This window comes from Parasteatoda tepidariorum, chromosome 8, assembly GCF_043381705.1.
Source record: "Parasteatoda tepidariorum isolate YZ-2023 chromosome 8, CAS_Ptep_4.0, whole genome shotgun sequence".
NCBI classification, from domain to species: domain Eukaryota; kingdom Metazoa; phylum Arthropoda; class Arachnida; order Araneae; family Theridiidae; genus Parasteatoda; species Parasteatoda tepidariorum.
The window spans coordinates 72,138,657-72,155,241 of record NC_092211.1 but is presented as its reverse complement, the minus strand read 5'-3'; the positions used below and the strand labels follow the sequence as shown (position 1 = coordinate 72,155,241).

Here is a 16,585-nt window from a genome sequence, read left to right as displayed (position 1 = left end):
ACTACTCACCTCCCACATATTTCTGCAGCCTTCTTCCAAGAATGCCTAATATTAAATAACCTATAGCAGTGAATATCATCTTGTGTCCACCCTAAGTAGGAAAAACAGAAATATGAGATTCTTTAAAGTCACACTATCTTTACAAGTATTTATAAATTCTAATAACCATTTATATTTCGATTTAAACGAAAGGCAAGAAAAACAACGGGCACGTAAATAAATTGGGAAATAAAGTAGTGTTTTTTTATGTTTATGTAGCTTGAAGTTATAGCACCATGTAAATAGTTTGAAAAAATTTGCAACCGAAGAAATAATAATTGAGATTCTAGAATAAAATTGTAGCTTATAAACTGTTCTTTATTTTAGCATTTTTAATTCTTAACAAAATAAAGCTGTTAAAACATTTAGCTGTTAAAACAAATTTGTGCAAGGAATATTTTTGCTTCGCATTTAAATTTCAGTATAAATAAGTATAGTTTTTTTTCGTATATTTTATTAAATCAATTAGTTTACAGAAAATAAATTAAAAATGCATAGTATTATCTAAAAAAGAATGCATATTATTAAAGTTTGCGGCAACGCGACTGATGTGATTGCAAAATACTAAAAGTACACAAAGCGTTTTCAACAATTGTGGAAATTTTTTCGTTTTTAGTTCAAGTGCAAGCAAACATTTAGTGTTGCTCAATCATGAGTATCATACTATGCCTAGATAATTAATACATTTCTATTTCAAGTTGTGAATGCATTTTTATTTCGAGTTGTGAATGCATTTTTTATGATTAAATTACCTAGCTATAGATTTGAAGTTCTATCTGTAAGTTATTCTACAACTATCAATTTACAGATCATACATAGCAGTGGGTATTAAAACTAGACATAATTCTTAAAACACGACAAAATATCTATTTAATAATTTATTCTTTAAAGAAGTTGTTTTATAGTTATCTAGTTATAGTACAATAACCATGATATGCAATGAATGTTATCTATTTTTCTTTTGGTGATGGAATTAAATTAGAAACAATGTAATGGTAAATGAATCACTTAATTTATGCTAGTTTGCCTATGAATTATTAACGTATCAACTAATAGCGATAAATGATTTAATATAATATCTAACATAAATATCTAATGCAGATTTCATGTAAATATCTAATGCAAATCAAGATTGTTATTGGAGCATGTTAAGAAAATCAGAAGCCTAAAAATGTACTTCCGTATAGTGCAGAAAAAAGAAATAAGAGATATTTTCAAGTCCAAATATTTATATATTATTACCTATTGATAAAAATTAATCATTTTAAATACAACATCGTGATTAGGGACTGATGCATTAAATATCTTTCTTATAAATGGTATTTTGATTCAAAATCATCGCTGAATCGATTAGAATATTTTCCTGGACAACAATGGGTACATGGAGAAAAAAAAATTCTGGCAAAATTATCGTAAAGCATGGTAGTGACATGTCTGGTAAATATAAACATAATTCTGATAATAAAAACAAAAATATATAATATTTAAACCATTCATATGGCATTCCGTTCCTATAGCAACGATTTACAAAAAATTCTGGTTTTCAAAATTATAGTTCTGATTACCAAGCATTAAGAAAAATTAAAAGTAAATTAAACCAAATAAATGGCGTTTACACCATGATCTAAGGTATCATGACAAAAGTACCAAATTTTACCACATTTACTAAATTTCATTATGGATCATAAAACCATATTTTATTGTTTATTTTACCAAAATCTTCTCCAAAGCGCTTCGGTGAAAATTGCCGAGCTTTTTGGTGTTCCCATAGAGATAGAAACACATTAAATGTTACCATATTCTGGTAGTTTTGACCATTCTTTTTATTTTCGCCGTAGATTTGAAGGAGTACTAGGTGATTTTTCAAACGCGGCTAATATTTCAATATAATGAAACCAGCAAATAATATTTCTAGAAAATAATGTTTTACATTTTAACTGTTCGAGCAATAAAATTAAAATTCAGGAATTGATACTTAAAAGAAAAAAAATACAACCGACAAAGAATAGACGTCTCGAGTTTCAAAAGACTATCCAATTTATCAAAGTTTGATTGTCTTAAATCACGGGGATAATCTTCACCTACGACACATTTAAAGTAGATATCCTGCACCAAGATTGCACCTTGGATTAATGACAATACTTTGATACTAACATAAATTTTCGTTCTACATTTTTATAAGTAGTGACCCTGATAACCTATCAGAAACACAATAAAATGGATCCCCTTTGCTTAATATGTCACGTTTCTGTAGGATCATGTGTTATTTTACGATATTTAGTTTAGTAGCGACAAGAACAATTTCTGGCAAAGGTTTAACACTGAACAATAGGAGAGACGCCATCTTATGGCGGTGGAGCGTATTAGAGATAAAGCGGCTATCATTTGAAGTGTAATTAATCGTTTTACTTATAGAATACAAGAAAAATTTCATTTATTTAAACTTGGAAGGAGATTCTTAGAGACGATGTGGACATTTTGGGGAATTTGAGTAAATAAGCTTTCGCAGTAAAAGATTTCGGATCAAATTATGTAAAAGGTGCAGCATCCGTCAAATATACTTCCGGTAAAATTAATTTTTACCGTAAAATTTTAGGCTGTAATTTTTAAAACAATATTTATTTAATTGCAAGAATTAAGTGGTTTTCGGGTAAATAGTGATGTAAAAATTATGGTGTATCAGATTTTTTGTACCGTAAAATTTTTCGATAAAAATGGATTTTACTGTAAAAAGTACACACTTTTCCACCTCCTCACTTTTTATTGTGATTTGATTCGTAATTTTTCGCAGTATTAAGGCTTATATGTTGGCAATAGAAAATAAAGATTATGCCTAGCTTTTGTTTCTTGTCCGCGATTTTCTAAAATGTAATCTTATAACCTGGTTAATTAATCTTTTCATAGTTGACGTCGAGGAAATAAAGATTGCCACGTAGATAGTCAGATTGTCATATAATTTACCGAGACCTGCGAAATTTAAAAACTTGGCAAAATTAATGACTGTCGTAGGATCAAATAAGATTAAAATAGTAACTTTCTTTGGGGAATCTTAATTCTTTTCAAAAACGTCCAGAACTTCGTTACATCAAAGCTCTTTAATTATGTTTTACTTAACACACTCAATGTTAAATAGTATATCATATTCGCTATTTTTATGCTATATACACAGAGGAAAAAAATTCTGATAAAATAACCACACTGTATGGTAATGACACTTCTGGTTGAAAAAACATAATTCGGATTAATAAAACCAAAATATTTGGCATTTAAATTATTCATTTGGTTATGTTTTCCTTCATATGGTAACCGTTTAACGGAAATTTTGGTTTTTAATCTTATTATACCATACATTTAGCAAAAACAATGTAAATCGGAAAAGTAAATTTAACCGATTAAATGGTTTTTATGCCATGATCTAGGGCAATATGACAATATCACCAAATTTTACCATACTTCATCGCATATTATAGAACCATATTTTACTGTTAATTTTATGATAATCATTAACAAAATGCTCCAGAAAAAATTACCCAGTATTTTGCTATTACTATAGAGCTAGAATCACAGTAAATTTTACCATTTTCTGGTAGTTTTGACCATATTTTTTTCGCAATGCATAATTTTCTCGTTTGACATACAAGATTTAAATTTCTTTTTCAGTTTAATTTATATTTCGCGTGTTTAATTACTTACTACGGAATAAAATTGGAGAAATTGTTTCTATGCATTTAATTGTTATTTCATAAACAGGCAAAGTTACACGTTTCGTTCAGTAGAACTATCTTAATCACTTATTAGTACACGTGTGACTAAATTTGCATATTAAGTATAATTTTGTCTATTAAACATGAACTATTTATCTTGTTACACAAAATGACACAAGTAAGTGGATATTTTGTGTTAAAAACAAATTACTTAAAACAAATTTTATTGTTAAAGATTCCAAACCTTAAATTTGGGAATATGTGAAAAACCCCACTTCATGAATGCCATATTTTGCACAAGTTTAAAATTTCAGTCGAAGAAGTTTAACATAATAACTGAGAAAACACAAATAAGAAATAAAACTAATGGATGTGTAAATAGCAATAAGAGAATATCTTCAGATATAAAGCACGGAAAAAGTAAATTGTTTCAAGAATTTTTGGGAAAATTCTAATCTTTTTGCATTTTGAATTTTTAAGGAAGTAATTTGAGGAGCATTCAGGTGATAAATAAAAATTAATTTTTTTCGAAAAATACTCCTGTTAGGCTGCGGTATAATATAAATTTAGTTAAGGATTAAATTTGGTTAAGGATTTTCATACTAAGTCATGTCCTTCACTATAAAATTGTGAAGATTTTTGAAAATATAGCTGCATAATTTGTAGTTAAATAATTTATGGGTAGTAAAAATATTGAACAAGTGGTTTGAGTTGATTCGTTTGCTTTTACTTAGTATAAAATTAAGATATTTGTCTTGAATATATGATAATTTGTTTATATTAGTCCTCACCCCAAAAACCAATAAATCATAATTAATGTAGGAATGTCCATGCACAATATAAGGTTTGAAAAAAACTCATATTTTAATCTTGTATTTTATTTCTCCAATAAAGCTTAAGGAAGAAGAAAAAAGAAATTGGCGAAGCAATTTGATGTTTTCGTAAGCAAACTTTATGTTAGTTTTTATTAGATTAAATATGAACTAATGAAGTATGTATTGCAATGAAACTTTATGAGGGAGAAAAAATGTTGGCGAAGCAATTTGATGTTTTTGTAAACAAACTTTATGTTAGTTTTTATTACATTAAATATGAACTAATGAAGTATGTATTGCGATATGTAAGATGAGAAAAACTTCACCTTTCTTTAAGTTTTAAAAATTACTAGGGAACAAGGCCACGGTTTCAATTGAGATTAGTGTGGGAGCATCCTCTCCAATAACTACTTTTTTAGTCCTTCTTTTGAAAACCTTAATCACCGGAATCACTCAGAAATCATGTTTTGTCGTGCGGTTACGGTCACTCAATAATAGGATTGGTGCATCAGCTTTCCGGATCACTTCCTTCTTTTGAAATGACACAAATATTACAAGAAAATAACTTCTTAAGGAGATTTGCGGATCTTCATCCGATGATGACCAAATAGTGGTCACCAATATTTCCTAACTGCAGAAGAGAGATAAAATAATGCAAATGTGTTAACTCAATAGGAAAAATATTTCACTTCGGTTGTATCAGTCTGAGGAAATTCTTTTTGTCACGTCTTTGTCATGTCTCAAGTATGTTAACACATACTTGATGCATCTGATAAGATATGAGGCTATTTGTATACGAGATCTTTTTAAAAATCATAATTTTCATTGGCAATAAAAAAAAACTTGGAATGCAGAACTTAAGACTATTTTTAAATACAATTATATATTTTTCTTGTGCATCACTCAGTCGACTCTAAACACGTATAAATATGAATTGCTGGGATTTATTTCTGGATAAAATGTTTGAAAAAATTGACCAACGTTACAGCATCATTTCCGATCTTCTAAAGTTTGGAGATTCCCAAGTGGAGTTTTCGGATTTATTTTCATTTAAAAACAATTTGTGAAATGTTGAATAACGTTATAATATTATTTTCTTTCTAAAGTTAAAGATTCTCAAGTGGAATTTTCGGATTTTTTCTTCTAATTTAAAAACAATTTCCAAAAAGTTGAATAACGTTGTAGCATCATTTCCGTTCTTCTAAAGTTTGGAGATTCTCAAAAGGAATTTTCAGATTTTTTTTCAAATTTAAAATAAAATTTGCAAAGAGTTGAATAACGTTGTAGCATCATTTTTTTCTAAAGCTTGGAGATTCTCAAGTGAAAATGTAGGACTTTTTTCTCCTTTAAAATCAATTTGCAAAAAATTGAAAAACATTATAGCATTAATTTTTTTCTTCTAAGGCTTGGAGATTCTCATGTAGAAGTTTCGAATTCCTTTTCTTCATTTAAAAACAATTTGCAAAGAGTTGAATAACGTTATAGAATTTTTTTTCTAAAGCTTTGAGATTCTTAAATGGAGTTTACGGATTATTTTTTTCCCTTAAAAACAATTTGCTAAAAGTTTAACAATGTTATAGCATCATTTGTTTTTAAAGCTTAGAAATTTTAATTCTTTTTCAAAATTTTGACATTTTTTTTACTGCATTTAAAAACAATTTGCAAAAAAAGAATTGAAAAATGAATTTCCAAGTTTTGAACGATGAACCTTTGAGAATTTCCAAGTTTTAAATAAAAATTTGATGAACGGACGCACTAGTACATTCCTATTAAAAGCCACAAAGCCCCACACTGCAAGCATTTTCTTGGGTTGTCAACAAGGAAATTGCACCAAGAGCAAAATAAAATCTAGAAATTTTGTAACAATTATCTGTTTAAAAAGAGAAGGGAAATTTGTGACAGCGCTTTCTCCAATTTGTGACCCTAAACTGTTGGAATATTCTTATCCACACATAAATTTAAGCACCGTAAAGCTGCCTAACACAAAAAAACTATTATTTCTAATCTTTTACGATAGGTGAAACAACCAGATAAACTAATTAAACTACATTGTATGGCTTATTTGATAAATCACAACTCACCCACAACCTAACTCCAATACCCATTACCTAACGAAAAGCTTAGCACCAATGTTCAGTTAAATTTCCTTTTTGCGATTTTGAAATCATGGTAGTTTTAAATGATTAAATAAAACCATAGTTTTTTAACCACAATAGACGGTTTGAAAATCGTGAAGGTGAAATATGTTTTTTACTGTAAACTTTACAACTAATTGAATGGACAGACTACTGACGATTATTTGACAGTAATTTTAGATAGTGTGCAGCAGAAAACACTTTTGTGAAGTAACTAAAGAATAATTTAAGAAGCCTCAGATGTATAAAATATCCGAAATCAGCCCTCAAAATCTATTAATGAGTTTTGTTTCTCATCAAAATTTTATTTGATGCCATTTAATTGTTTCTTTTGTTGTTTCCTTTGTTTCGGGGAATAGAATATAAAAATTGTATAAATTTTTATTAAAAAATCTATTATGTTTTTTGTACAATCAGAATTATTTTTCACATTTTTAACAATCATTGAAATTTGTAAGAATCACCTCACTATTAATGGAAACGGCTACAAATCAAGGAAGAAGAAAAAAAAAATCTCCATGGGAATTTAAAAACAATCGTATTTCGAGTTTTATTTGAATAATGAAATTACGTATTTAAAAAGAAGTAAAAATCCAGCATTTCATTTCCTACTAGTCAACCAAAACAAAGAAGACCTCGAGAACTTTTTCTGGCTGACCGATTTCATCAAGTTCAAAGAAGTTTTTTTTCTTTCCTTTTGATAAAGTTATTGTTTTTCTTTTGATTTTTTTTTACAGAAATAGCATTATTATTATACATTGATTATATTGGGTTATGCGAGGCTTGTATACAAATTAAAATCAAGTTTTCATTTTTTCTTTAAATATTGTAAAGCAATTTCGATTACTGAAAAATAACAATTTTGTTTTAAGTTTCAAAATCTTAGTTTTTTTAACACCTTAATGAGAAACAATAATATTCTAGAAAAAGTTATTGAAAATGTTTATAGCTTTGATATTTTAAGTTGAGTTTATTGCTTTTTTAAATTTCTCTACTTCGTTTGATATAAAAGGTGTTTCACATACCTAAAGACACTGTAAAAAATTCCAAACCAAATTACAGTATAAAGTTTATTCTCCGTAAAATCCATTTCACCGTAAAATAATTATGAGGGGTGTAAATTCAAAGAAATATAATCAATCAACAATTTTCAGTATTATGAATATTACTTAAAAATTAATTGTATTTCATAAAACGTTGTTAAAAATGAAGCTTTGTTTAAAGTTTCAAGCTTTATAATATTTGTAACTAGGAATTGTAAAATAATATTGTTTTTTAAAATTGCTTAATGTTATGAATGCTATTTTTAAGTGTATATCTAAGAACTCTTCCCACTGCTGACATAAAAACTCACGGTTGCTACGCAATTATCTTTGTTTATTGACGATTTCGAAATTAAAAATTACTTGATTAGAAGATCAGCTTATTTTATTAACGTTGTTTTGTTTTCTCAGAATCAGGAGAAAATTTAAACCTAATCATTTTTCTAGCTTACCATTGCAACCTCATCTATAAACTTGTTTATAACTACTCGAATTTAATTTTTGGTAAATATAAAAACTTGTTAAATATTTTTCGCCGAAGAGATTAATTAGTAATACTGCGAAAAGTAAATTTCTAAAACAATAAGATAAATGAAGTTTAGTAAGTTTATAATGCAAGTTCAGTTTAGCATCTATTACGCATGCGCATAGCATTCATTGTTATTTTATAACCGTTGTTGAACAGCGGACCCAATTTTTGGGCTTACGACTACTAATGTTCAACTATGCAGCTTTGTTATTTTGAACCTAAATCCAGAAGACAAGGGAACTCCTGGATCAAGTATTGGGAGAAATGTGCTTTCGTGGAGGACTTTTTGATAGAACTAACCCGCATTTGAGTTACATGGAGAGGAAGACTACGAAAACCTCTCACGGCAAGGGGACTCTAACCTATGATCCGTCTACCCCGTTTCTTTTTCAATTACACGTTGATTTTTCTTAATAATGCGCGTCTGTTTTAAACACTTGCAACGTGTCTACTCTTTCGTCCCTAATTTTTAAGGCATCCGAAGTAAAAAGTTGGCATAACTATTTACTAACAGCCGTGGTGACTCAGGGGAAAGAGCGTCCGCATCCTAATTAGGTGGCTCAGGTTGGAATCTCATCGGTGGCTGGTGATACGAATTCTACTCTCACCGACCACAATTCTAACTTAAAAATATCTTCAGCAGCAGACACAGATCATGAGGTAGAATCTCCTTGCCGTTGGGCTAACCCTGAGAGGTTTTCATGGTTTTTCTCTCCATGCAACAAAATTACGGGTTAGTTCCATCAGAAAATCCTCCACGAAGGCTAGTTTGTCCCAGCTCTTGATTCAAGAGTTCCCTTGTTCTTTTGATTGGGTTCAAAATTACAAGGCTACGGAGTTGAGCATTGAGTCTTAAACTCAGAATTGAGTCAACTGTTCAACACCAGTTATAAAATAAAATTGCTTATTTAAGAGAAGATAACGGGACATCTTTGGAGTAACATTTATACCCAGCGTCGGAAAGAATATTTCAGTTTTCGTTGACAAAAAATGGTGGATTTTAATTACTAAAAGTGCCAATCACTGGTCTAGTGGTTACTGTACTGGACTACAGGGCCAGTGGTTGTGGGTTCGAATCCCACCGTAGGCATGGATGTTACTTTCTTTCTAAGTTCTATATCCTTTCTTCTGTGTGATTGTGTGAATGTAACCAGCCCTATAAGCGGATTTGTGGTTGTATGACGTGGACGACGCTACTCCACAGTCGTGACTTAGCCACAAGTGCCCACTGGGTAACGATAAGAGAGTAGCAATTCTGGCACTTCTGAGGCCAATAGGAAATAAACCCAAGTCTATTAAAAAAAATTACTAAAAGTAATAAAATGAATTGATAAATCTCGTTTGTGTCTTCTTGCCAAGCACACTCGTCCCATCTAGTCGGGTTAATTGTGCCATTAACTGTGTGGTTTTCTAAACTGGTCTAAACCAGCATCCACACTACAAAAAAAATTAGTATCATTTGATTCACTATTACAAAAGTAAAAAAAAAGAAAGAAAAAAAGGAGTTGTCGACCCCAGCAGAAGCTGTTGTAGGGTAACGGTTGGCAAGAATCGTTAAGGGTAATTCCGAAATAAAAACCAAAAGCGTAAAAAACGTTAAGCTCCGTTCAATTATTTATGTGAGTCACGTGCAAACAGTTTTCTCATGACCAGGAAACGAGACGGAGATGAGAAGGTAAGAACTGTCAAATTCCTTCTCTAAGGGTTTGAATTTTTTCGCTTGACTAATGATTTTACAGGTGCTCTTGAAACACTTCCGATTATTTTGTTCTATAATGCGATTATTGTTTGGGAAGATATAAGTATTCCTGGAATGACATCTAATCTAAAAAGATCTTATATAAGCAGCTTTAATGATTTAAATGCAGTTTTTAAGAGAAATATCCTATTTATACAATAGCGTAATAATAATAAAATTTTCAGCTATCGTTTTTTGTTGTTGTTGTATTTGTTTCATGAATGTCGTTTTCATTTATGTTATTGTTTTCTTTATATCCAGAGGCCTATTTCCACGTTCAGTTGAAAATCTGGATAGTGACGTCATTGTATATAAATCGTGCCATTTGTCGATTCATAAGCCAATCAGATTCGATACACACGCTTGACGTCGCTTACAGGTATCCAGTTAAATCTGATTTAAATCACATGGTTAAGCATAATCACTTCAGTTCCTTTCGAGTTGCAATACCCAATTTTAATTTCGAATTAAAAATATTTTCCTTGATTACGCTTTCCCGTTTGTAGAACACACTGCTTAATTTTGATGTAAAAATTTTTTCTTATGAAACTTTATTAAATATTTCTCGAAAATTATTTAGTTAATTACGATCAAAATTTGGTTTTTGTCTGTTGAAATGACTTAATTCAAAATTATGCGAAATTTCTGTGCTTTACAAAACAAAAATTTATCTGTCATAATAACTATCACAGCTTTGTTCGTTTCAGCTTTTCATTGTCCAAGTAAAAAAAAAAAAATCCATCAGAAATTTTTAGGCATATACGTTTACGCTTTCATGCTTATGAAAGCTTACACACTTGATGTTTCCGTTTTTTGTTGCCAAAACCTAAACGAAACGAGGACTTTATTTGTCGCCGTATTAGAAAAATATAAAAAAAATATGTTCTTTAAAATTCTTCGTCCATGTTTGGGCATTTTCGGTGTTGCAAGTTTGTTGTTTTCCAGCAATACAGAATGATGTGTATTGTTATGTAGTATTGTTATATATAACAATAAATATCGTTATTTATTGAAGAATATAACGGGAAAGTTGTAATATGCACGTGGTTTAACCAATAATAAAAAAAGTTTCAAAAAAATAGATCTGGCATTGAGGAAGCTAGTTATGTGACAACTAGAATTGATCGATATATTATGAAACATTGATATTTTTATTATTAATATTAATTAATTTATAATTTATTTTGTAACGATATTTTAAAGTGTTTTCTTAAGATAAAACATCGCTCCTTAACGATAAATATCACGATATGATAATACTGCAATCATTATCAACTATGATAAATAATGAACATGATAATATAATGATCAATATCGATAACGATAATTACCGAATATGATAACTTCATGATATTTATTGTATTTGATAACATGAAAGCTATTTAATGGGATGTTATGGTGTTTGTGTTAGTTTTCCCACTAGTTTTTTTCTTTTTAAAAAAATTAATTAAAATCATTAGGATAATTTTCAACAAAAAAAAAATATATGTTTGTTCTTCAATTTATTGAAGAAAGTTTTGTTCAAAGGAAAAATATTTCAAATGTGCAAAAACTGCAAATATCTCGATCAGTCATTAACTATCGATATTATTGACGATACATCACAATAATTATATTTGTATTTGCTTAGAAATAGCCACAACCAGCAGTCAGTAAATGTTTGATTAATTTTAAAAAATTGGGCTTTGTATTTACGTTGCCTAGTCAGTTTTAATTTTTATTAATGCATAATGATATTTTTATTTAATAATATAGTTTTGATAGTTATATTACTTTATAATTAATACCTTCATTTTTGTTAAGTTTGCATGAAGCGAAAGCTCTAACATTGAGTCCACCCAATAAAGCATTATGAAGCATTTTTTTTACTTTGTCATCCGGATTTAAAGTAGTCAGTAAATAATTCCAAAACCTTACATTTATACAATTAAGATATTCTTTTAGTTGTATAATATGTACCAAAGGAAAATTTAAGTTGTTTTTGGTTTCCCCTACTGAATGGTGTTAAAAAGGTCTAAACGAATAGTAATTTACCATTATACATTTTTTAAAGTGACCAGGATGAAAGTTTTTACTAATTTAAATCTTCATTAATTCCTTTATTGTAGTGATGCATGATATTATACACATATTTATTTACTTTCTCTTTTCAGAACATTCTAATTTACAACTATTTAATTCATGGAAAAGAACACATTTTTTCAATTTGAAGCTACATTTATTTGCCTAAAAGAGGTAACGAATTATAATATTTAAGAATTACATACATTTTACAGCAGGATTATATATTTTGAATTTTCTTAAATTATTTTTTAAAAAAATGAAAAACACGAGTGAAAGAATGAATGAAATCGGATAGAATGATCGGAAAGAATGAATGTTTGTAATCGCATAGATAATTTGGATAGATAATTTAAAAATATCAAAATCTGAGAGACCTCATTCTGATTTTATAGTACGTGCGTAATTAAAGTTCAAAATGAAACTTCTAAACACTAATATTATTATTTGAAGATTTAAATATATAAACTTAATATGTATTGCATAATTATTTGTGTATTAATCTACATTTATTATGCAGTTACATATCATTAGGTTGTAACGTTTATTATATATGTATTGCATAGCTATTTTCTTTAAAATTTTTAGGAGACGAAATCTATCTTTCACCCTTTGAAGCAGAATTTTTATAAACATATTTTTCATACTTTCTTTATTATTTTGTTTTACTTTTGGTCAAAATAAGTGAAAAATATTATCTTTAGCACTTTATGGTTACAAAATACAGCAATTTACGGTTACAAAATACAGCATGAAACACCAGTGTCTTTTTCTGCGTTAAAGGTAAAATTTTCTGAACACAGTTCCCTTTCAAACAATAATTTTTCAAATTTGCACTTATTTGCAGTTATTTAGGATTTAAGGGAAAACATTTTTCATCACTGAAATCTCTTTCATTTACAAAATCAGTTATTGATACATTTTTGATACATATATGAATCAAAAAACATTTCAAACTACATTTTTTTAATATTTTAATACAAATAAAATTCCGATAATCGAACAGATTTTTTTAGTATCTTTTACACTGCTTTTTTAAAATTAAAAAATTCTAAAATTATATTTTGGCTAGTTATTAGAACGTCAGAAAAAATATATATAAAAAGAACACCGAAGTCCCATCTTCGTCAAAAGGTGAAAGAAAACATTGAGGTTTAGTTTTTTCGTTATTATTCTTTTTAAATAATAATTTTGCATGCGTTTTATTGTGATAAGTGTGCTTTTATTAATAGTCTCAAGATACAAAAAGAAGAAAAAATACTGAAAAAATTAAAATATGTATAAATAACTAAATTATAATCTGAACATAGATGATTAGGTCTTAAGAATTCAGGTAATACAGAAATTTAATTTCGACTTTGAGCAACTTAGAAAGGAAACTTTTATAAACTAATTTCTTCTTAAATTGTTAAAATATTAATGAAAAAATCCTTTTTTTAACAGGAAGAGCTAAACTGCAATACGTAGTAAAGCAATGTATTCATGTAAGGACATAAAAAAAGCAAATATCATAATAAAACTCAAAAGAAAACTCTTCAAAAAAAAAAAAAAACATATAAAAATTTTACGGCTCCACCTTAGATTTGTACCCAAAAAAATTACTCATGGAAGGTTATCACGAAAAGTGAAAGTTATCCAAAACACACCAATTTCACCGAAATTCGAAATAAAGAAAGTAAAATTTCTTACCATCCGGGCATTTCAGTATATCATTTGCCTGCAAAGAGAAAAAAATGACACAGTTTAGTCCAAGAAGACAACAACAATAGGATGATAAATCAAAAAGCATCAAAAGTATCCAAACAATGATTGTATTGTCAGGTTGGGCTATGTGGGTCAAATACCCATTTTTGCGGGCTAGTGAAAGCGATTCAATGCGAATTTTCGAACGTGAAGATCATTAGAGCTTTTATTCAAGTTTATTTCGATAACGCTATTCTACAATAAACATTGCCGCGTTCTTACTGCAAACGATATGAAAAAGATTTCATTATTTTTTAATAAGCAACTGGTGAGCACTTTAGAACATTTTTTTTTTCTTTTGGAATACAAAGAAAATTTGTTATGTGCATTAAGAAATGAAGAAAGCATGAAGTGATTGTGTTTGCTGGAATCGGCCAATCAAATGGATATTTGTTAATATTGTATTTTGAGGATTGTGTATTATCGTTCTCTCCATTAAATAATAAAAATATATTTGACCTATATCAATGTTTTATTCTAGGGAGCGTGGATGTTAATCTTATTTTTGATGTTTTATGTCATGCAATATAAAGTATTCAAATGTGTTTGCTAGATTCGCTTTCAAATTTCGATTAAGGGAGTAAGATTTTCGCTTTAGACGATTTATTATTCACATATTCGTATCATCATTAAAGTTTATCATAATCAAGTAATTTTTTCCGGTACTTAACTATTTCAGAAGCCATAAAAATCTGTTACCAAAGCACTATAGTAACTACAATGAATCAGATTAAAACGTCAGTAGATTAAAACGGCACCTATTATCAGAATTCCAGCAATGCAAATTACCAAACATAATTAAACATCATTGGCGACAATTATAGTTTGGATATTTTTAAGGTCTCTCTTTTCTCCATTAACTTTATGTTTTATTACATAACTTAGTTTTTTTTTAAATTTTAATTGCCGTTGATTTTAAATTATTTAGTTTCGTAAAAACTCGCTTTATAAGCATAACTATAAACAAAATAAACACTTTTAAATTTTAAAGAACGTGTAATTAACTCCTTTTTTGATCAAATAGAGCTATAAGTTAGCAAAATCAGTTGTAATATATTTTTGAGTAATGAATAGAAAAAGAATCGTCAACAGATTTTGTTACAATCCCAAACGATTTAAGTTAAATGTTTGAACATCATTCAAGACTAAAATCAGGACGATAACAGAAACGATTCTAAGAGAGACACACAGACTAACTCTTCATTTTATTATTATAAATTATTTCTACAACGTACGTTTAAAAAAAATTAAAATGTATTTTTTCATGTTTTATGTTTTTAATATTTATGTTTTTAGATAGTAAAATTTATTTTCCTTTATAGAATATCTTCGTTTTCATTTTTATTCTAAAGTAATCCTCCTCCTCATAACTGTGAGAGTTAAGTTCGTAATAAACTCATAAAATATTAATCGTATTATCCGTACAAAGTAATGGGAAAATATAAAGTTTTATTTATGCGCGTAAACCGTGTTATAAAGTTTTATTATGCGTATTAATACATAAAACAACATGTAAAAAATGCAGAGAAATAAAAGTTTACATATTCCTTCTAATTGTTACAAGAGTATGTTTAAGTACTAACCTATTTTTTTTAAAAGTTTTATTGCTTATAAAAATGTAATAATTCCATACATTTTAAAATCGTACACTAGACGTAATAAATTTGGAGAAATCTTATTAAAATAATATTTTTAAATTAATACTCTTTGAATACTGTTTGACTAATCTCTTACAAAATTTTGATTTTGAAAAAAAAAATATGTTGATTATCAAAATGTGAGAAAAAGCATGCCCCAGAATTTGCGAATAAATAAAACTTATCGGAACAGGGTAAAAGTGAAAAACATAGTTGCTGCTTTTAACAAAAAGTTTAAATGAATTGTTTCTATATACTTTGAACACGGCCGGATTATCCTATAGGCACACTAGGCACGTGCCTAGGGCCTACGAAATTCAGGGGCCTACGAAAAACTTGGGAGAAAAAAATTTATTGACCAAAATAATTTAGCTTTAAAAACAACAAGTGTATTTTGCACAAAATTATGAAGATACAAATAAAAATATAATATTTTTCGGTAATAAATTATTTTGCAGAATCTTATGATCTAATATATTACTTTTTTGCGATTTTTGGATTCAACGAAATCTTGTATTATGCTGTCGAATTCCAAACTACGCAAAATGTCGTATTCAATAGACATAAGTGCGAGAGATGCCAAACGATCTTGATTCATTGTTGAACGCAAATAATTTTTTATAAATTTTAATCTGGAGAAAGATCTTTCTCCTTCTGCATTTGATCCAAGAATCGACAAATATATTCTTAATGCAATGTGAACGTTAGGAAAAGTATTCACAAGTTTATCTTTAATTTGAGCCTTCAACATTTCTTGTGCAGATTTATGCTCATACAAATTTGAAAATAGTAAAAATTCATCTACAAAGTTTTCCTCTAAATCGGAAGAGTAAATTTTCACCAAAAATGGTATTATCGATATCAACTGCAATATCGGCAGTATGTCGGTATTGCAGATAAAGTTAGATAAACAAATTCGTAAATTAAAACCCATATTAATAAAAATGTAAAAAAAAAATATGCAAGAAAATTTTAGCGGGGAAAGAGGGGAGGAATGGGGGGGGGCAAAAACGGCTATGCCTAGGGCCTACGAAAGGTATAATCCGGCTCTGTGCCTAGGGCCTACGAAAGGTATAATCCGGCCCTGACTTTGAATCTCAAAAGTTGCAATTTAATTTTAAATTAATAGCCAACCAACGTT

The 16,585-nt window shown here is 28.6% G+C and overlaps 1 protein-coding gene across 1 annotated transcript in view; it reads right to left on the bottom strand.

Annotated features, from left to right (window-relative positions):
* LOC107437786 (uncharacterized) overlaps positions 1–13,901 on the bottom strand; it is a 68,659-nt gene extending 54,758 nt beyond the window's left edge. Inside the window, exons 1-2 of the mRNA XM_043040975.2 lie at positions 13,754–13,901; positions 10–91 (exon numbers count right to left, since the gene is read on the bottom strand). Of these exons, the coding sequence (XP_042896909.1) occupies positions 10–91; positions 13,754–13,853 (182 nt within the window). The 5' untranslated portion in view covers positions 13,854–13,901. The remainder of the gene's footprint in view (positions 1–9; positions 92–13,753) is intronic.
* Positions 13,902–16,585: the final 2,684 nt, after the last annotated feature.